This window comes from Aethalodelphis obliquidens, unplaced genomic scaffold, assembly GCF_003676395.1.
Source record: "Aethalodelphis obliquidens isolate GAN/ISIS:26980383/991018 unplaced genomic scaffold, ASM367639v1 scaffold41, whole genome shotgun sequence".
NCBI classification, from domain to species: Eukaryota; Metazoa; Chordata; class Mammalia; order Artiodactyla; family Delphinidae; genus Aethalodelphis; species Aethalodelphis obliquidens.
In genome coordinates, this window is record NW_020837985.1 from 3325249 (window position 1) to 3346310 (window position 21062).

The window sequence follows — 21062 nt, forward strand, 5'->3', positions numbered from 1 at the left end:
AGCCTGCTTTCCCCTTGGTTGGGCTTAGTACCAACTGCTTCATCAGAGGCTCAACTGAAAAAAAATGAGGAAAACTAGCTCAGCTGGACTTCTGAGACAGGCAGCGTCAAGCCTCCACTGTGGTGCCCACCTGAAATATTCTCAGGGCTGTTTTGATTATGAGATTTTCACCTATGTGACTGTATATAAACTGTGAGTCATGGCTGCAAGTCTGCCCTTGAATGACACATGCTTTAACAGTTGGGTTCCAGAGTCAGAGCACCCGATGTGTATTCTGGGTCCACTGTTTATTAACTTCTGGGCAAGTGATTGAGCTTTTCTGTGCCTCAGTTACTTTGATTTAACGTGGGACGAATAACAATGCCTACCCCTTAAGACTGCTGTGATGAGTAAGTGAAGGATGTGTGCCAGGGGCTAGGAAGAGTGCACAAGGTGAGTGCTCAAGAAATGCTGGTCCTGGGACTTCCCTGGTGGCACAGTGGATAAGACTCTGCGATCCCAATGCAGGGGGGGCCCAGGGTCGATCCCTCGTCAGGGAACTAGATCCTACGTGCACCGCAACTAAGAGTTCACATGCCGAAACTAAGGAGCTGGTGAGCCACAACTAAGGAAGCCGCATGCCGCAACTAAGGAGGCCACGTGCTGCAACTAACGGGCCTGCCTGCTGCAACTAAGACCTGGTGCAGCCAAATAAATAAATATTAAAAAAAAATTCTGGTCCTTATGCAGAAGTGCCTGGGTGGGGCTAAGAAACAAGGAGGTCATCTTAAAAGGTCAGGGTATGAGCTGGCAAGTGCAAGAGCCAGTGACTGCAATGCAGGAGTGTGCCATAGGTACACAGGCACAGAGGAGCAATTTGGAATTTTAAAAGTTTTAATTAAACCAGAGAGTCCACAAACCCAAGTGAGTAAAATGTCAGCTGGAAAGCAAGAGAAGCAGACTAAAATAAGAGGTGGCCGAACAGACCTTATAATTGTTTTCATCTATATGTCTTTGGACTGGGGTCTCCTCAGTCACACTGAGGAAAACATGCAGTCTCAGAAAAAGTGAAGTTAATAAACCCATTAGAAAGGCTCCAATTGTGGCAGGAACAAGGGTGTGATCTAAGTAGATGTGATATACGTTTAGAGAGACACTGTCCATGGCGTTCAAAGCCCAGTGGAATTCAGATACACCTACTTTGGGTCCGTGATCCGCAAGATTTCTCTGCAGAGTCTACCAATAAATGTTACGGACTCATCCACAGGGGTAAACTTTGGTATTGGAATATGTGTGGACTGGTACATACTTTGCCAGTCTTGAATCTAGGAAAAAAAAAAAAAGAACCCCAAGAACATAAATATTTAGTACATCTTTGATAAGGTAACCTACTTATCCTTTACTCACATAGTTTTACAAAGACAATGTTGCATGAACAGTGAATATAAATGCTCCTTGATTTTGAAGAAGAAATTTTCAAAATTGTATTAATAGCCTCTCAGAAACGCCACATATAATATATATAAAAAAAGAAATATCTTTGAAAAAGTGAAGTGATTGAGGAGAAGTGGAAAAAGACAAGAATTTCTGGCTTTCTGTCTTATAAGTTAACATGTATCAATGTAATAATAAAATCAAAAATATAAGGCTGGAAGATACATAATCTTTTGAAAATGTCACCTGAATCATGTCAGTCACCTAATTAAAAACTTGCAGAGTGGCTCCTTGTTAACTACCAACTAAAATCAGTCTTCTCAGCGGTGACACTTAAGAATTTGGTGCTCAAGTAACCCAATAAAAAAACAGACATGGGGCTTCCCTGGTGGCGCAGTGCTTGGGAGTCCGCCTACCGATGCAGGGGACACGGGTTCGTGCCCCGGTCCGGGAAGATCCCACATGCTGTGGAGCGGCTGGGCCCGTGAGCCATGGCCGCTGAGCCTGCGCGTCCGGAGCCTGTGCTCCGCAATGGGGGAGGCCACAACAGTGAGAGGCCCGCGTACCGCAAAAAAAAAAAAAAAAAAACCACAATGAGATGCCATTTACACACACTGGGATGGCTATAATTTAAAAAAAAAAAAAAAAGGAAATTAACAAGTGTTGGAGAGGATGTGGAAAAACTAGAACCCTCAGACACTACTGGTGGGAATGAACAAATGGTGCAGGTACTGTGGGAAACAGTTTGGTGGTTTATAAGTTAAATGCAGAATTACTAAATGACCCAGCAATTCTGCTCTTAGGTATACACTCTGATCAAACCCAGCTGACCTCCTAACTCTTTGGAACTCCTGATCACTCGAGTTATAACGACTACACCAGACAGCTTCATTCTGTAGCCATTTAATTAATTAAGTCTGCTTTCTCCTTAGGACAGTAAATTCCGAGAGGTGAGGTGTCATATAAACTTTTCTGTGACCCTCACAGCTTCTGAAGGTATTCGTGACTGTGTAGTGGTTACTGATTTTTAGTAACTATTGAAATAAACTTTGTTGTTGGCATTTCTGAGGTTTGGGGCACGTACGGGGCATGTCAGAAGTAACAAATAGAGTCAAGCATATTAAAATCTATTTAGATACCTTTGTTCTTAAGAAGTTATTACACTCTTGTTCCACATTGTAATTTATAATACGAGATACTTCCTCCTGCCAAATCTTCAGACCGTAAATGTTGACATAGTCCTGAATGTATTCAAAAGAACGATGGAACCCATCCATGGTAGCTCCCAGCTCTTTCAGCTTTGGCATCAATTCACTTGGCTGTGCATAATAAGAAACAGAAACCTATTATATTGTCATAGACTGCCACCCCCTAATACCTACATTAGACTTTAAAGGATACCCCAAGTGAGAGACCGCAGTGACGGTTTGGGACAGCTCTGGAAATACTCATTTCCTACCTCATCTAGGAGGAATGGTAATTTATGCCAGACATCCAGCAAAGAATAGATTTCATTCATTTGGAAAGAAAGCCTCATATAAAAGAATATATAAAAACTGAATGTCAGTGATTTCTCTCATATCATTTGATGACTCTAATCTTAAGAGTTAAAACATTTTAAATTGAATTTACTGATGTGAAAGGTACTCTAGATGTAAATTTCAGGCCTATTCTTTTTCTCTTGAGAAAAATGACCATATTCCCAGAAAGATCAAGCAAAAGAAAAAATTACAGCCTTTATAGTGCCAATCTGTTTTAGGTTTAACAAATTCTTTTCGCTATGAGAAGGAACCTGGAATCATAAACATCAGTTTAATTCTTAAACTTGGGGATCAACAGGTGAAGGAAAGGACTGGTTTTAAAAAGGATTTTCTTATAATATGAATGGATTATAATATAGGATCAAAAAACATATCAATTGACTGTACTGAACATGATATAGTAGATATATGTTAGAAGGTAGGAAAGGTCTTGTTCATAACAGTTAAAAATGGTGTTCTAGAACATTCTGCAAGCCGAGTAGAGGGAAAGGACAGACCCACTTTGGTGATCTGGTACCTTGGCTCGAGGGTTGAAGATCAATCCCCTATGAAGAGCAAAAGCCACACGCTTAACCAGCTCCTTCCTTATTCCATCCTCCAGCAGTTGTTTTGGGTCCACCTAAGTACAAATCGAAAAGCAATAAATTCCAGGAAGGAAAAGCTCAGTCCTGAAGAAATCCGGAAGAAAGATAGTTTCCAGAGTCCGTAAGGGAGCACTTTCCTATCTCATTACTTGACAATCAGGATTTCTTTTTTGATTTTGTGCAGCTTGGATAGAATTATTAAAACCTGTCACCTCTGTAAGACTTGGTTTATCTCAGTAAAATTCATGATAATTTTACAACATGACATTTCAAAGATGATGGGTATGGAAAGTTTTAAACTGCCTCACATTTTAATCATTTCATTAAAAGTTAAAAGTGCCTCTTCTCATCACAGGAGGAGGTGGGAGATTGAAGGGCCTGCATCTGAAGTCAGTGCACATGTCTCCTATGGAAGTTATCTGAGGGCATCTATAGTCATATGAGCAAAATCAAGTTTGGGGTTGGACCACTGAAGATTTAACAATTCTCTTTTCTTTCAGCATTCTTGGGATGCTGTTAGTAATTAGGGAGATAAAACAGGAAAGCAACTCTGCTATCTAACTATATAGCTTATTTTGCTGATTCTTTTTTTCTGTAATGAGAAAGCTTTTGTTATTCCCTAAAAAAGTCTCCTGTCAAATCCATAAAACATCAAATAGTTTTAACACACTCCTTTGAATTCCCTGAGACTTGTTTCTTTTACTTTTAAATTTGTCAAGAGCTATTATTTTAAAAGTTATAAAGACAACTGATGTGTTCCATCTGGGTTTGATAATATTTAAATTTCAAGGAAGATAACTGGAATGAAAAAGTTGCTGAAAATACAAAAGCCAGAGGAACTTGTTGGACTACAGCGTGACCATGCAATCAGTAAGAGCCAGACTGTAGAGATAACAGGTCAAAGGCCTTGGGTTCTTCAATAGACAAATTGTAAGGAAAGAAAGGAATGAGGGAGAAATCTGAGGAGTGAATCAGCCTTAAAAGACGTATATTTTTTGAAATGCAAGTCTGAACCAGAGTGTCTAGAAATTTATTTTTGGATAATAAAACTAAACAGAGAGACTGGGAGTAGGTCAAGGCCCATGAGGAGGATCCTGCGGTGGGAGCTGTGGCTGAATTATATCTCTGGGCTTGAGTGGTGGTGAGAATGAGTGGTCTTTACTTTATAATAACCGATCAAGCTACATAATTGTTTCTGTAGCTTTCAGCATCTGTGCTCTATTTTACAAGAGAAAGGTAAATTATAAATAAACATAGTCAATGAGAACAAAATCAAAGAAGTAACATGAAGTTTCCAAAGAAATATTCCTTATAAAAACAGATTTAGTGGAAAAGAGTTAAATGTTTTATGAATCTCATGGTCTTAAATGGCTCTACCCAATTCTTCCTAGACTTCCACCAATCTGTGGAGTGCTCCCAGGGAAGGGAAAGACCCCTTCACACAGCCCCTTCCTCGCAGTTCTGTCCACACCCCCTGTGGTTAACAACAGTTAATAGTTTTCATTGGATCCTCCAGACCTTCCTCTGTTAATTTATATACATATTTGTCCTTAAATATATTTAATTTAAAAAACTATATGGGATCATAATACATACACATACATACACACACTGTTCTGCAATTGCTTTTTTCACTTTACGTTTTGGAAATCTCCTAGTGGCAAGTTACTTTTGAATGGCAGCAAAGCAATCCACAGTATGAATGCACCATGATATATTTAGCCATTCTCTTACTCATAAAATGTCTAGGTTATTTCTATTTTTTTGGCTACATCTAACAATGAACATTATATGTATATCCCTGTGTGTATCTCACTTATTTTAAGTCATATTAACTAAAGTGATTTTAAACTCTTTGTAAGGGTTTGAAATAGATCCTCAACATTCAAAGGTTAAAGATTAGTGAAAGCCACAGGATCCCACAAAAAGCCCTGAGTTGTTAAACTGGCAGAGACAGTCTACTAAGTTTGAATGAGGTCAAGATGATATTCCCTCTGCTTTTATTATCTGAAAGATTCTGGCAAAAGCCTTACATTTTTCTTAAGCAATCCTTTCTTTGATAATTATTGCTAATTACTAGGTTTTATTACATCCTACTGGTCACTTTGCATTTAAGACTAACCTGGTCCTAGGATTTATCATCATTTAAGGATGAGTTAGGAGTGATAACCTGTGTGTGTACTTACTCTCTGAATATCAACTGAATTAAACTGGCACCAGGCCTAAAGCATGTTTAACAGAATCTATTAATATTCCAGGACTACAATGGTATTTCTTTAACACATTTCCAGAAACCACATGGTAAAGTTCTGTTTCTATTTAGGTTCATTTCCTCTATTTTCTTGGATTTCATTAACACAAATGTTATATCGATGGAAATTTTTTTAAAAATCGGAAATGTTAAGATTTTGCTAATTATCAGACAAATGGAAAAATAAATAAAAGCACCATGAACTGTGTGACTGGGTCACATCACATCACTAGTCATTTTAGAATTACAAATTAAAACAGCAATGAGATACCACCTTAGACCCCTTTGGAGAACAAAAATTAGAAAGTGGATAATGGCAAGTATTGGCAAAAATGGGGGAAGATACACAGGAAACAAGTCATGTGAGGAGGCATTCTGGCATTATTGAGACAAAGTAAGTACAAATGTGCCCTAAGACTCAGTGACCCACTCCTGGGCAAGCAGATTTCAGAGCAATTCTTACACAGGTCTGTGCTAGGAACAAGTTCAGAGATGCTCATCTCGACGCTGTTTATGATAACAGGAAGCACAGGTGTGAAAATGAGTGACATAGGTGTCTGTGCCCTGGGGAACAGTTAAGTAAAATGTGGAATTCTCTGCAGCAGCAAGAAGTAACCAACTACCTGATCCACAGCAACATAAATTAACTTCAGAGCAGTAACTAGTGAGAAAAGTTGGAAAAAGAATGAGACTTAGAGAAGAATATGATTTAGATAAATCAAAACCATGTGCATACATAAAATAACACCACTTGCTAAAAATAAGGATACTTGCATATTTATGGAAAGAAATCAAACATATAGAGTGGATGCTATGGGGCATGGGAATGGGCGTGGGCATCCAGGAGAAGAGAAGGAACAAAAATAAGAGAGGAGCTTGCATGCCTCAGTGATGGCAATGGCCTGTGGTCAGAGGGGTACAATGATCTCAGCTCTCTGCACCTGGAGTGCGGTATAAAAATACTAAAAAGAAAGAAAGGCTGCAGGCAGGGAAGGGAGAAACAGTGACTGAGCGAGCTACTTTGCCTAAGGGAATTGAACTATTTTGTTTTCTTTGTTATTACAAAAATTCAATAAAACAGATTTTTGTTAGAGTTAAGGAACTCCTGGGTGTTATGAAAAATAAGGATTATAATGCTGTCTTTTCCTCTGTCAATGAGTAAAGTGAAGATGTGAAATGAGTAAAGTGAAGATGTGAAAGCTGCATGTGAAACAGCAAGAGGCATAAGATGGTAACACTACCCCACAGGATAAATTCTGCAATAATCCAAAGGACGAAGACTTACTATGGGGCCACAAAGGCCAGCATTAAGACCATTACCTTGATGATGCCGACCAAAGTTGTTTTCATCATTAAGATGCCTTCAGTAAAAATGGAAATAGCATGAGTAAGCTTGGCAACCTTTAACAAAGAAAAAGAGGTTAATGAAGTACTTCTCATAAACGACCCATCACTTCTATGGGAAGCTAAAATAATTGACTAACAGTTCTGGAATGGGCAAAGACAAGAGAAGCAGCGTGCAGCTTTAGGACACCTGTGTATACACGTCCTGGTCAGAAATGAGGTTCTGTGGTGTTGACCACTGTTAGACATACTGGGTGACTGAGTCAGAAGATGTTAAATCATTCTTTACCCTTTGACCAATCATTTCCCCTTCTTTGGGCCTCAGCATTTCACGCATAAGATGAAAGCAGGACTCAGTGATATGGATGATCCCTTCCAAAAAGAAAAGGCTCAAGGGGATTCTGAGAAGGTAATCTCCTACTGCCATCCACATTCTTTTCAAACAACACCAGGAGACATTGGTAAGGTTGACTGAGGCTATACTTTTGAGTTAGAATCAATGTAGAAATTCTGAGCTTGACAATCTCAATTCCTGATGTAACTTTTGGAGCTGTGTCAGAGGATATGAAATTGATGCTTGTTATCACATTTTCAAATTTCACTTGATTTTATTTTTCACATCTTTAAGTTCAGGGAAAAAGAAAAGCAGAGGTGTTTTGGGAAGAACAATTTCTGAGGCTGCTTAACTGTGGAGCGGCCTTAAAAGTCTGGCTGCAAGAAGTGGTTCACGGAATATGGATTACTTTGAGCCACTGATTTTGTGTACAAAGCAGGAACCTGAATGGGAAAAGTCTAGGCAATGTAGCCCAAAGAGAAAAAAGGTTGATGTGCTGAGACTATTCAAAAGAAAAGTAACCAGCTGAGCTCTACTCCCTCTGAGAACATTCTGGCAGGCGAGGCCGTGAATGACACCAGGACAAGTTAACGAATGAAGGTATAATTGCACTAAAATGGCAAAACCTGGTTATTGTTGAGAGTGTGGAAAAAGATCAATAGACCAGAATTGATCTGGTGGCCCTGGGGATATGGCAGGTGACACGGACCTGTGCTATTTCATGGTTTGGGGGTTTCAAAATCAAAAGGCAGAAGTCAAAGGGACACAGCACCTCATATCGTGGGCCAAGCTGGGCATAGTCCCTCAGCTTGTCCTTGTCCAGCCGGGTCGGCACTTCAATGATATCGTGGGTCTGAAGCTTTATGATCTTTAGAAGGGAAGTAAACATGCTTTCCGGAATGATCTGCAAAACCTTTAATGAAAGGGAAAAGAGGAAAAAACAAACGAACCTCTATTTTATTTCTTAGCTGGTAAATGGTATGATGACAGTAAGCACAGTGCCCGTGTATATGAACAGCGCTTCGTCTGCAGGAAGGGCTGCTAAGGGCCTCACAAGAGCTATTTTAACAACTGCTCTCAGGCACAGGGCTACTTTCCTTCAAACATTAATTGCTCACAGGATATAGAGCTAATTCTCATAGAAATGATGCAAAAGATGTATCATTTCCACATTACAAGTTTCTAAAAGGCTGAGGTTCAGAGATGTTAAGTAACTTGGCTGTAAAGCCCTCAGCTAGGATGTGACACAGGAAAATTTTGAATCCAGGCCTGTCTGGCTCTATGCTACACCATAAGTTGTTGAAGCAAGGACCAAAGTGCTCCTGAAAACTTTGATTAAGTTCCAACTAGAATGTGCCGGATCTAGATCTGGCTCTTTTACCAACTATGACTTTGAAGAAGTCACCAAGATCTCTGTTTCTCCATCTCTACGCCTATAAAATGGGGGCTAATACCATCAGCATTTAAAAAATAGGTATGAAAGTTCTTTGAAAGTAAAAACACAGCTGCACATCCACAGTACTGGTTAAGAATAAGTTTATTTTCAGGTATTGCAAATTTCTGGAATTAAATTAAGAATAAGGGAAAGGTATACAACACTACTATGTATAAAACAGATAAATAACAAGGACCTGCTGCAGGGAACTATATTCAATGTCTTGAAATAACCTATATATATGTAAAATTGAAGCACTTTCCTGTACACCTGAGGCTAACACAACATTGTAAATTAACTATACTTCAATTAAAAAAAAAAGGATAAGGGAAAGGAACACAGGTGTACTTTTTTCAGGGTCCCAAGCACATCGTTTGTATTTAAAACAGCAGTTAGTTTGCCATTAAAATAAACATCATCTTGATGCATTTCTTACCTTTCTCACATAGGACACCAATTCGCCAGAATAATATTGAGATACACTGAGAAGGTCAGGGCTATTTGCTTGATTAATACGAAGAAGGGGCAGGTCAAGGGCAGAGGCAAGCTGGAAGGAAAATAAGATGTATCTGTTTCTCTGTTTCAAAAAGTCCTAGAAATCTCTCTTTTTCCAGAAACAGTAACATACAACAAAACTCTTGGGCTTTGCCCAAAAGAGAGCAACTACTGAACTTCATCAGTGTCATTCATAGTTTCTGACAAGATACAATTTTTTAAAGCGACAGTCATCTGCTACGGCAGTGGTTCTCAAATTGTGGTCCCTGGACCAGCAGCAACAGCATCACCTGAAACCTTGTCAGAGATGCTGATTCTCTGCCCCACGCAGATTTACTTAATCAGAAACTCCGGGGCTGGGGCCCAGCAATCTGGGCTGTGACAAGCCTTCCAGGTGATTCTCCTGCATGCTCAAATTTGAGCCACTGAGCTACAGAAGGCAGCTACTCCTCTATGGAAATCAGACATTCTGATTGATGGACTACCATACTGAGTCTAATCTAAGATGACACGGCTTGTAAGAAGTGCCATTATTTTATGCACTGCTCAAAAAGAAAAAACATGCCGACAACTATGATATGCCATCAATTATACAACACATCCCAATTACAGAGATGTTAAAATATGAAAGTGCACCTCAGAATTGATATATATGGTAATTCCATCAGAAGACACTGAGTAAATTATTTGTTCATTTATCACGAAATGAAATTACCTTGAGAGAAGGGCCAATCTATGCCCGTGTTGTTTAACATTATTCCCTAACCTTTAGAGGAGATCCTACATTGTAGCAGAGGCTCAACAAGAATTTTTTTAAATGAATAAAAGGATTTTATTCATGTCTAGGGAATAAAGGACCCATAGGACACACATTTTTAGTATCCTGTAAAACTTTAAAAAAATCTATTTCTTCATTTAAAAACAATTTTCTCTAAGACACTCTAACTTCTATTATTAATTCAAACGTTATTTCTGGCATCTTTTGCAACTATGCTCTCATGAAAAACTTCCTAACAATTTTCAGTCTATAAAAATACTTAAATTAACCAACTTTCTAAAAGGGTGAAATCTTGAACTGAATTAATGAATGAGGTAATAATGAAGGCCAACTCTTCCCTAGTAACTGAGAATGCAATCTCACTGTTATCTGCTTACCTTTAGGAATGTAGCTCTGAGTTTAGTGACCATGGATGGGTTTACCCTTATGCTCTCTTGCATGATAGATGTGAAACTGTAAAAAGAGATAAATAGTAAGGAAACATTCATAATGGCCTTCATTGAGGACAAATGCCAGGCTGTCCATGTTACCTGTCAATTAACTGCCAAGCAAAAGAAAGGTCCCCAACGATCTGCATTGTGATCAGGACCTCCTCTTTAATGTTAATGGTTCGGATCATTTGGTGGAGAAACTTGCGAGTATCAGCAAGAAATTGACACACTTGCAGATTTGATTCCAACTGGTGAAATTCTTGAACCTGAGTTACATAAACACACTGGATTTTAAAATTCTGAATGGCCTGTATAGTGTCCACTTTTCCTTGAAAACACTTCCAATAAAGCGCACTACTTACTAAGAATGTCTTGGCAAAATTTTAATTTCAAATTATAATTTCAGAAATGTATAAGCCAAGTCAGAAAACAATGCATAATTTCTGAGATTAGAAAATGTTCCACAATTTCTTATCCTGTACATATATGACGTAATAAGCAAATATTCCCATTTTCCATTTCAGTATCAATAAACATGTATTGAAAAATCCTTCTAATTCTGAAAATTTGCAGGATTGTTAAAAAACAAAATAAGTCACATCACAACCAAGGTGCTGGCACTTGCACATCTTTAAGTTCTTTTGATGGGCTCTTTAAAACAAAATAATGATTCCACAGCGTTTTGACATTTTAAGTACATAATTCAAGGGGCCTGGGCTATATGCCAAAAGAAATAATGCAAAAGAGAAAAAGTATCAGAGATTTACAAAGTTGCTTATAGTGGTACTATAGACTAGAAAATCCAAAAAACAACCAAAATAGAAATAGCACAAGTGAGCAATTGTTCTGGAATAGCTAGGGAAACTGGCATGCTAACAATGGAGCATTATACTGTGTTGCTATAATAGTGGCCATCCTAAAATCCTTGCAAAAGTAAGAAAGAGCCTATAAGAAAGTCTTGCAAGTGAAAAAAGTCTTAATGTACACTTATATCAATTGGAAAGGGTTCCAGACGAGGATGGATGATGTTTCATATAATCTATATGTTTATTGTTCTGATGTTTTTGTTTATTTTCCTGGTTAAACATACAATTAAACTTTTAAGAGTGTGGAGGTATAGGAATTCCCTGGTGGTTAGGATTTGGCGCTTTTACTGCTGTGGCCTGGGTTCAATCCCAGGTCGGGGAACTGAGATCCCGCAAGCCACGTGGTGTGGTCAAAATTTTAAAAATACAAAAAAGGATATTATAAAAAAAAAAAAGGAGTGTGGAGGTATAATTCCTTTTTTTTGTACAATCATTTTTAAGTAGATAAAAGGAAACTTTTTTTCAGAAAGAATACATCACTTTAAAAGCATATGATCGTTATACAACTATTCTCATTTTTGTGTATCCATCCCTTTCTAGGTTTTCTCCCCAAGGCACACACTTTTTACAAACCTAAAAGTAGCGCATACAGTGCAATTTTGTTTTTGCTTTTACCTCCTTACCACAGTTTTCCCAATGTTTCTATACTGTCTTCATAATTTTTTTTCCAAGACTACATGTTCCTGCAAATTGAAGTATCATAATTTTTACTACCATTCTCTTTATTATTGTCATTTAATTATTTTCGCAATTTTAGGGCACTGCATATAATATTACAGTGAACACATTAATTTATATTGCTTTTGCTTCTGATAAAATATTCTCTTAAATATATTTCCAGGAGCAGACTCCTGGGTAGGTCAAAAAATATGATTCATGATCCGAGAACTGTCATTTAAAAAGACTTGCCTTACCTCTTCCAAAGCCTGTATTAGTTGCACAGTTTTTCTGCCCGCAGCAGTAGAATCATCATAATTTAAAGACAATATTTGTTTTGAGATCTCTCTGAACCAAGCTTGAAGATTTTCTATTAATACAGAAACAAGAAAAGACTACTGAAATCCCAGAATTCCTGCAGTGGTGGCTTTGAATTTAATTAAGTAATCCTTTACAAATCTAGCTCTTAGTCACAGAGCTTTTACTATGTACCTAACATTGGTCTTAGGAATTTTCCAAACAATAACAACAAAAATGCCTCGGGCACGTGACCTAGTAGAAGAGATGAAACTTTCTATATAAATAGCTTAGTTTATAACACCTGGCAGAAAAGGGTTAAAGGCCCAAGTTTTGGGTGGGCCAAAAAGTGCCTTTGGTTTTTTAAGTAAAAATAAAAGACACATTTTTCATTTTCACCAAGAACTTTATTGAACAATGTAATCACACTTCTGTTCCACTACTTTCTGCCAATTTTCAGGCAACTTCATAATTCCATCTTCCCAGAACTTTCTCTGTTTTTGAGCAAAGAACTGTTCCAGGTGCCTTTTACAGTCTTCCAGGGAACTGAAATTTTTTCCATTAAGAGAATTTTGTAAAGACCGAAATAAAGGGAAATCCAAAGGTGCAATGCCAGGTGAATATGGCAGATGAATCAGAACTTCCCAGCCAAGCTGTAACAGTTTTTGCCTGGTCATCAAAGAAACATATGGTCTTGAGTTATCCTGATGGAAGATTATGCGCTTTCTGTTGACTAATTCTGGACACTTTTCGTCGAGTGCCACTTTCAGTTAGTCTAATTGGGAGCAGTATTTGCTGGCATTAATCATTTGGTTTTCCAGAAGGAGCTCATAATAGAAGATTCCCTTCCAATCCCACCATATACACAACATCACCTTCTTTGGATGAAGACCGGCCTTTGGTGTGGTTGGTGGTGGTTCATTTCGCTTGCCCCACGATCTCTTCCATTCCACATTATTATACAGTATCCACTTTTCATTGCCCATCACAATTTGTTTTAAAAACGGAACGTTTTCATTACATTTCAGTAGAGAATTGTATGTGGAAATATGGTCAAGAAAGTTCTTTTTGCTTCACTTATGTGGAACCCAAACATCAAAGCGATTCACATAACCAAGCTGGTGCAAATGACTTTCAACTTTTTTTGTTTTAAATTGATTTATTTTTGGCTGCCTTGAGTCTTCGTTGCTGTGCGTGGGCTTTCTCTAGTTGCGGTGAGCGGGGGCTACTCTTCGTTGTGGTGCACAGGCTTCTCACTGCGGTGGCTTCTCTTGTTGCGGAGCATGGGCTCTAGGAGCACGGGCTTCAGTAGTTGTGGCACATGGGCTCAGCAGTTGTGGCTAGCGGGCTCTAGAGTGCAGGCTCAGCAGTTGTGGCGCACGGGCTTAGCTGCTCTGTGGCATGTGGGATCTTCCCGGACCAGGGCTGGAACCCATGTCCCCTGCATTGGCAGGTGGATTCTTAAGCACTGCACCACCAGGGAAGCCCAGACTTTCAACTCTTGATTTGGATATTCTGAGTATGTCGGCTATCTCCCGTGTGGTAAAACGTTGATTGTTCTCAATTATTGTTTCCATTTGATTGCTATTGAACCAACTGGTCTACCTGACTGCGGAGCATCATCCAGAGAGAAATCTCCAGCACGGAACTCTGCAAACCACTTTTGACACGTTCGATCAGCCACAGTACCTTCTCCATAACTGCACAAACCTTTTTGTGCGTTTCAGTTGTGTTTCATACCTTTCTTGAAACATAATATGCCACAAATGTTGTTTTTCTTCCATCTTCAATATTAAAATGGCTATTCAAAAATTCACCAATTTGTATGTGTTTTTTTAAATGCATGCTGATGTGACAGGTGTCACATACAATCTAACAAAATTGTTTCAAATGAAGTTAAAGACAACTAAGTGCTACTAGAGCCACCTTACGGGAAAAACTGAACAAACCTTTTGGCCCACCCAATAAATGTTGTAAACTGATGTGTGCAAAGACAGTAGTCCAGGTGGGGAGGAGTCAGGAAGGAAGTGAAGGATGTGACACAGAGTTAAGAGGATGGGTAGAGGTCTGGACAGGCAGAGGGAGGGAGAGGGAAAATCTGTCCCTAGATGAAGAGACAGACATGAGCAGAGGCTTTGGGGCAAAATGACAATGGCGCGTCTTGGAGGGCAAAGAGGGACCAACATGCAGGAGAGTGAAGTGTGAGTGGTGAGTTGTGGGGAGTCTGAATGGATTAGGTGGTGCCATTTGCTAACCAGCCAGGCATTTCTCAAGGCAGAGATGGGGAAGGCCGTTAACATGCTCTGAGGACCCTCAGTGAATCAGGCCAAGTTTTAAGCTTAGTCTCATTTAATTTTCACAAAAATCTATGGAGTAGGAATTAAAAGCCATTTCTCAGATGAGGAAGCTGATGCCCAGAGATATTAAGAACCCTCTGCTGCGTCACACAGTTACTAAATGGAAGAGCCAGGACGTGCAAACCGTCAAAGGCTTCGCTCTTTTCACTTCACCAAGTTGATTCTGTAAAGGTTTTTTGTTTTATCAATGGAATGATTTCACTTTAATAAAAGCACTTAAGGGCTTATAATCTAAGTTATTTTAAGAACTGACATAAAGAATTAGCTATAATTTTAAAGATTTTTTGTAGGACTGAGGGACAGCTATGGAGTAGCTAAAAGAACATAGGAGGTAATGAGTGAGATACAGGCTCTGGACCTTTGTTACCCTCGGCAAGTGATTATAAAATAATAAAGATGTTTATCTCACAGGGTTCTAAGGATCAAATGAGAAATATCTGTGAAAGTACTTCCTAACTGAAATATGCTATAGAGCCAAAAAAGTATAAGATATTGTTTTGAATAAGCTTTGAAACATTGCTGGTATTTATAAGAACTTAAAAGAGACTAGAATACAGATTAATGTGTCTGATTAGACAACTAATCTGGTTAGATTGGTCCTGGTGATTCTTTGTTTTTTAGATACAATATGCTGACCTGCAAAACATGTTGCCAATTTATATCACACCACTAAAAACTGCTCTAGTTTTTCCAATAGGAATATTAATGAAATTTGGACATATTTTTTGACCAGCAACAAATAAATCAAATACAATAGTCATAAGCTTGTATTAACAATAGTGAAGCTTTTTAAAATAAAAATCTATATTATTCATCAATTATACTGTATAATTAACTTTATCGGAAATAAATTTGACAGTGAAAACAAATATTAAGCATCAAAAAAAATAATTTGTCACCTTAAAATTCAGAATGGTTTTTCAGGGGCAATTTGAAAGGATCCTATCTATAGGACAGGAGCCTTCAAAAATTTGAAGTGATACCACAATTTTCCTACAGATAAAATTTCCTAAAAGAGGCAAGATTAAAATTGTTAAAGTAAAACTTGAGCTATGTTGTTTCAAAACAGTCTGCAGGTCCCCACTTGTGCCACTAGATGGCAGATGCGTCAGTGAAGAAGAACCAAATAGGACTGAACACAAGACTCTTAAGATATCATTTATGTTAGCAGTTGGTAATATTCTTGGGTGAAGTATCCTGAGAAGATCATGAAAGTTATGCCCCCATCCCCATGCACATAAAATTACACACTAATGACACACCAGTTCTGCATACTATGGTGGTAGGGGGAGGATATGACTCTATAAAATACTATTGTATTTATGAACCGGAGTACAAGAACCCATGATTTAGCCCAACCTCTTACTTCAAAGATAAGAAACCTGAAGTCCAGAGAGAATATGAGATTGCCCAAGGGAGCACAAGGCTAGAGCAACCAAAACTAAACTTCTGATCTTCATTAGCAACATCCCAGCATATAATGAGGACACAGTAATGACTTTTTACTCTGCTAGTTTCTAATAATCTGTGTATACTTTTCAAACACACCAATAACTCCTCTTCAGCAATTACCATTTTTCTCCACTCTGGTTAGGGGTTTCACTCCTGAAAAGACATCAGCAAGCTCCGTCATCCGCTCTGAGCCCTCCTTCTTGTAATGTTCCCATTTGGCCTGCTTTTCTGAAAGCATTTGCTTGAACATCTGTTGAAGAGACAGAAGAGATTTACTGATTTAAGAGAAAATCCAGCTTAGGCAGTTTACTAAGAAAGCCTGAGCGAAACCCAATTTATTATAAAAATAGGTGCCTGACATCAGTCTGATGCCACCTCTTAAGCATTACTACTTTATACAAATTGGGGGGCAAAAGCTAGACCATCTCTAAGACAGTGGCTCTCAGACCAACTGAGGCAAGGCGAGTGTTGGTTCTGAATTGGCATTAATGTCTAGGGCTAGTTCCTGAGGCCACCTGATCCAAACCCCCAAAGTTACTTTTACAGAACCTGGACATTCCCAGGCGTCTGTGATTTTTATTATGTCCATAGAGGCTTTTTTAGGAGTAAGAGACCAAGCCCAGAATTTCCTTGACTGAACTCAAATCCTCAAGGTCCTTAGGTCAACCTTGTTAAAATGCAAACTACCACCCTACTTAGGCCCTTTCCAACAGGTTCTCGTGGCTTTTAAGATGAAGACTAACACCCCGCAAGGCCCAGCGCAGGCTGCCCACCTGTCAACCTCACTTCCTACCACCTTTCTCTTGCATTCTCTCCCCTGCAGCCAACTGGTCTCTCAGATCCTTGAACTGGCCAGGCTCTTCCCTACCCAAGAGGACTTAGACATAATCTGTCCTCTCGCTGGGATGTTCTTCATCATGCTCCCCCATCTTTGTCTTAGCTAACTAACAGGTTCCTTCCTCAGCTCCCTTCTGAAACTCTTGCTTCTCTTCTCAGGGAAGCTGTCAAAGCTAGGACAGGATCCTTTATTTTAGGTACCCAGAGACCTATGTTCCTCTCCTATAGAGCGTATACCTGCTTTTACTCATTTTCATTTGTGTAATTCTCTGATTACTGTCCGCATGCCTCATTAGACTGTAACTTCCACCATCTGGTGCATTTTTTCCTATCACTGTATCCCTAATGACAGTAGGCACTAAATGCTTGTTGTTTAATCCTGTTCTTTTCCTATAAGAATGATCCCAGACAGCTAGAATCTGTAGCCTGAATCAGAGACACAGCTATAAAATCCTAATCTTTAAAAAAATTTTTAAGCATAAAAAAACTAAGACTTTGGTGATTATTCATTCAATATTTTTACCTCTTTGAGTATAAACTCAAATTGTGCAGTATCCAACAGCAATTGAAAGAGGATCTTGGGATTGTACCTAGAGTCTGTTAGAATCTGGTCCTTGATTTGACGAAGGCGTTTGTTGTTTGGGTCACAGGCTAGACATGGGAGAAAAGAGTTTCCAATTTATTAAATGTGTAGAAAATATCTATAATAAATAAGATGAATTCTTAAATACTTTCATTTCCCTTTTAAGCATTTAAAAAGTAACAAGCAAAATGTATATCAATAATAGGTCGTAAAATAAATTATATTACACCTATGCTATGGAGTATGCACAACTGAACGGTTAAATATGACATTGAATCTGACATGGAATGTCATCGTGATGTATTGTTGAATGAAAAAAGCAAACTGAGCACAGTGTTGCCAAATTTTTTAAGCGTTGTGTGGGTGGTTTATTATCGATTGTCCAATATGATGGGTCGAGCCTTTTGTCACCATTTCCTAAGTGCGTGGCCTCCTTGTGTCCTGTTTGAAGCTGCCTTTGTTTTAAGCATTGATCTCTGCCATTCAACTACGGACAGGTGTGCAGAAAAGATTTAACACAGCAGGCCCAAGACTGCCGTCTTCAAAAAGGCTTGTTTGCAAGGCCGGCTCTTGGCTGGCATTAGGGAATGTGGATTTTGGAAGAGTTCCCACCATGTTGAGAACTGGTAAGAATGGCCCACCATGCTTTAACTCTTTGTACAATGTGGTTTATTATGAACACCTGCTTTCCTCTGGGAGTTTGGAATTTTGTTTCCTGCCAGGTAGAGGCTGCCTTGATGAGCCCCCAATAAAATCCTGGGCACTGAGTTTCTAATGAGTTTCCCTGGTTGACAACATTTCACACATACTACCACAACTCATTGCTAGGGGAATTAAATGCATCCTGTCTGACTCCATCAGGAGAGAACTCTTAAAAGCTTGTGCCTGGTTTCCTCTGGACTTCACCTCAGGCACCTTTTCCCTCTGCTGATTTTGCTTTCTATCTTTTTCCTGTTACAAACCATCGCCATAAATACTACTATATGCCGAGTCTAGTAAAGCATCGAACCTGGGGTGGTCTTGGGGACCACTGATACGACATGGAAGCAGGGTTACCCACACAAAGCTGTGGCACCTCCAAACAGGAAGAACCAGACCTGAGACCATTCTGCTCTTTGTAAAGGCATGACTGGCACTCAGAGCTTTCTGGATTATCTACCACCTAGACCCCTCTCAGCCAGAGAGCTTATGGCTACTAGGCCAAGTTCACAAAATTAGGCAGTGATGACCCAGGGATAAGACACCAGATGTCTTGATTCCCTGGTCAGCATCTCAGTTGCCAAGCTAAATCATTTCAGATAAAATAAACATTATGTTTAAAAAGTATATAGGCTAAGAAATACTGATATTTGCTGAAATTGGTTTACGGGGTCAATTATTTATGTAAGAAAAAAAATAAAATAGGATAAGGTAAAATGTTTACAAGTAAAAGCTACTTAGATTGCAAATAAAGTCAAAATAAAAACTTTAAGACAATAAACACTGTCAGAAAGTTCACAGCTGATAAGGTACAAGGACCCTGATAGTTGCTCTAATATCACCCGTGCTCATTCCTGCTTTCCAGCCCCCCCATCAGCATCTTAGGAGGTCCGGCAGGTACAGAACGACCATGCTTTCCGAGCACATGTCAGTAGTGTTTTTGGTGCTTCAGTCACGGTGAAGCCTGAGCAACGCTATTTTACATATTGATTTCCAAGTTACTCCATCGGAAGGAGACTCATGACAACCTGGAGGACGGCTCAGTTTTCACGGGAAACTGCAGAGTTCTGATTTACCATGCATTCTCCAGAACTCCCTAGGAAGAAATATATTGGCACTGATGACACTGATCACACAGAGACAATTTTTCAGCTTCATGTTTGCCTAACTTAAAAAAAAAAAAAAAAACAGAAAAAAAAACAAACTTGGAAGGAGTTCCACTTGTCTTTATATTAACTCTAATTCAACAAGAAACCTTCTGATACTAATTTGCTTTCATTTTTGCACAGGAGACATCACTGTGCATTAACAATTAGCTGCAGAGAGTTAACAGGAGGGAATACGAGAAATCTGCGCCTTCCTTTCTGCGTGCCATGGCCAAAACACCATGAAAGCTAAATAAGCAGTTACTTTCCCCACATATGACTCACAGCCAGATAGACAAATCATTTGATTCTTGTAAACTCTGACCTTGTGCAATCAGGTCAGACAATTGCCAGCTCAGAAATGGAAACAGATGTGGCTGAAAAGCAGAGAACCTGGCAAGCCGAGGCTGTCCCTGGCAGGGGCACAAATCCAGGAGACCGCTGGCTTCCAGAATGTATGCACGGCTGTCAGGCACAGTTGTCCAGAAGACAAAGAGGAGGCTGAGTCACTAGAAACCCACAGTTGCCTTTACGACAGGATAAAGAGAGGGCTCGAATTGTTTATATGCTTCAGAATGTAAGACTTTTGGTAAAGAAGATTACAAGCTGAGTCAACGTAGTAAAATCCTCAAATTAGGACTGGATTTCATGTTAAACATAAACTCGACTAATTAAAGACTAGTCCACTAGATGATTCGGCCCTGTATTCATGCTGAGAGTAAACTGGAGAGAGATCTAGGCCAAGAATCGAAATGATGAAAAAAACAAAACTGGAAAGCAGCATTTGTGGGAAAGATTTGAGAAGCTGGAGATTTCTGGTGTGAAGAGGGAAGGCTGAAGAGAAATTCCACATTTTCAAAGAGATGAAGGATGAAGAAGTCCACCTGCTGTTCTCACTGCTGACCACTCACAGGATGCGGAGACAGGCGGCAGCTAGAGGAAGCGTCAAGGGCATCTTGCCTGGACGGTTTGGGAGACGGGGCTACTGTGTTACCGAGGTAGGCTGCAGGATTATCTGGCGTGTGGACAGTTTTTCTTTGAGAGACACAGTCTTACTTGAAAGAACAAGGAGGTGTTGAAAGTGGGACCAGGGTAGGTGCTCAAGGAAAGTTAGCTGAGTGAAAAACAAAAAGCAGAGGCTTGGCTTTCCAGAGCTGCTAAGTGACACCACTCTTAGGGGAAGGAGTGTGCAGCTCTGGGGGAGGGAACTCTTTAGTAATTAATATTGATCGAGCATTTACTAAGTATGAGGACTGGGTCAGCTCCGAATAAGCTCAGGTATTAGTCCAACCTACTTAATTTTGTACTATTAAACCAGGGGTTTTAAACTCATGGGTTTAGGGAATTCCCTGGCGGTCCAGTGGTTAGGACTCTGCAATTTCACTGCCACAGGCCCGGGTTCAGTCCCTGGTTGGGGAACTAGGATTCTGAAAGCCGTGCGGCAGAAAAGCTCCTGAGTCTGATGGCTAATAGGGTCTCAGAGAGGGTCATGACCCAGAAAAGATTAAGACCCCATCTACCATAATTAAGCACCCGGGTCTAGCCAGTTCCTCAGCAAAATGC

At 39.4% G+C, this 21062-nt stretch overlaps 1 protein-coding gene across 6 annotated transcripts in view; it reads right to left on the reverse strand.

Moving 5' to 3' along the window:
- Positions 1–21062, reverse strand: part of WASHC5 (WASH complex subunit 5) — a 54534-nt gene that overhangs the window by 16618 nt on the left and 16854 nt on the right. For all 6 annotated transcript variants that reach the window (XR_003438354.1, XM_027132421.1, XM_027132423.1 and 3 more), the window contains 11 exons: positions 17596–17723; positions 16356–16485; positions 12387–12499; positions 10706–10872; positions 10553–10628; positions 9339–9449; positions 8240–8380; positions 7110–7190; positions 3472–3573; positions 2553–2732; positions 1180–1304 (listed from right to left, as the gene is read on the reverse strand). Coding sequence is in view for 5 of the 6 variants with exons in the window: in XM_027132421.1 (XP_026988222.1) it covers positions 1180–1304; positions 2553–2732; positions 3472–3573; positions 7110–7190; positions 8240–8380; positions 9339–9449; positions 10553–10628; positions 10706–10872; positions 12387–12499; positions 16356–16485; positions 17596–17723 (1354 nt within the window). In the remaining variant the exon portion in view is untranslated. The remainder of the gene's footprint in view (positions 1–1179; positions 1305–2552; positions 2733–3471; positions 3574–7109; positions 7191–8239; positions 8381–9338; positions 9450–10552; positions 10629–10705; positions 10873–12386; positions 12500–16355; positions 16486–17595; positions 17724–21062) is intronic.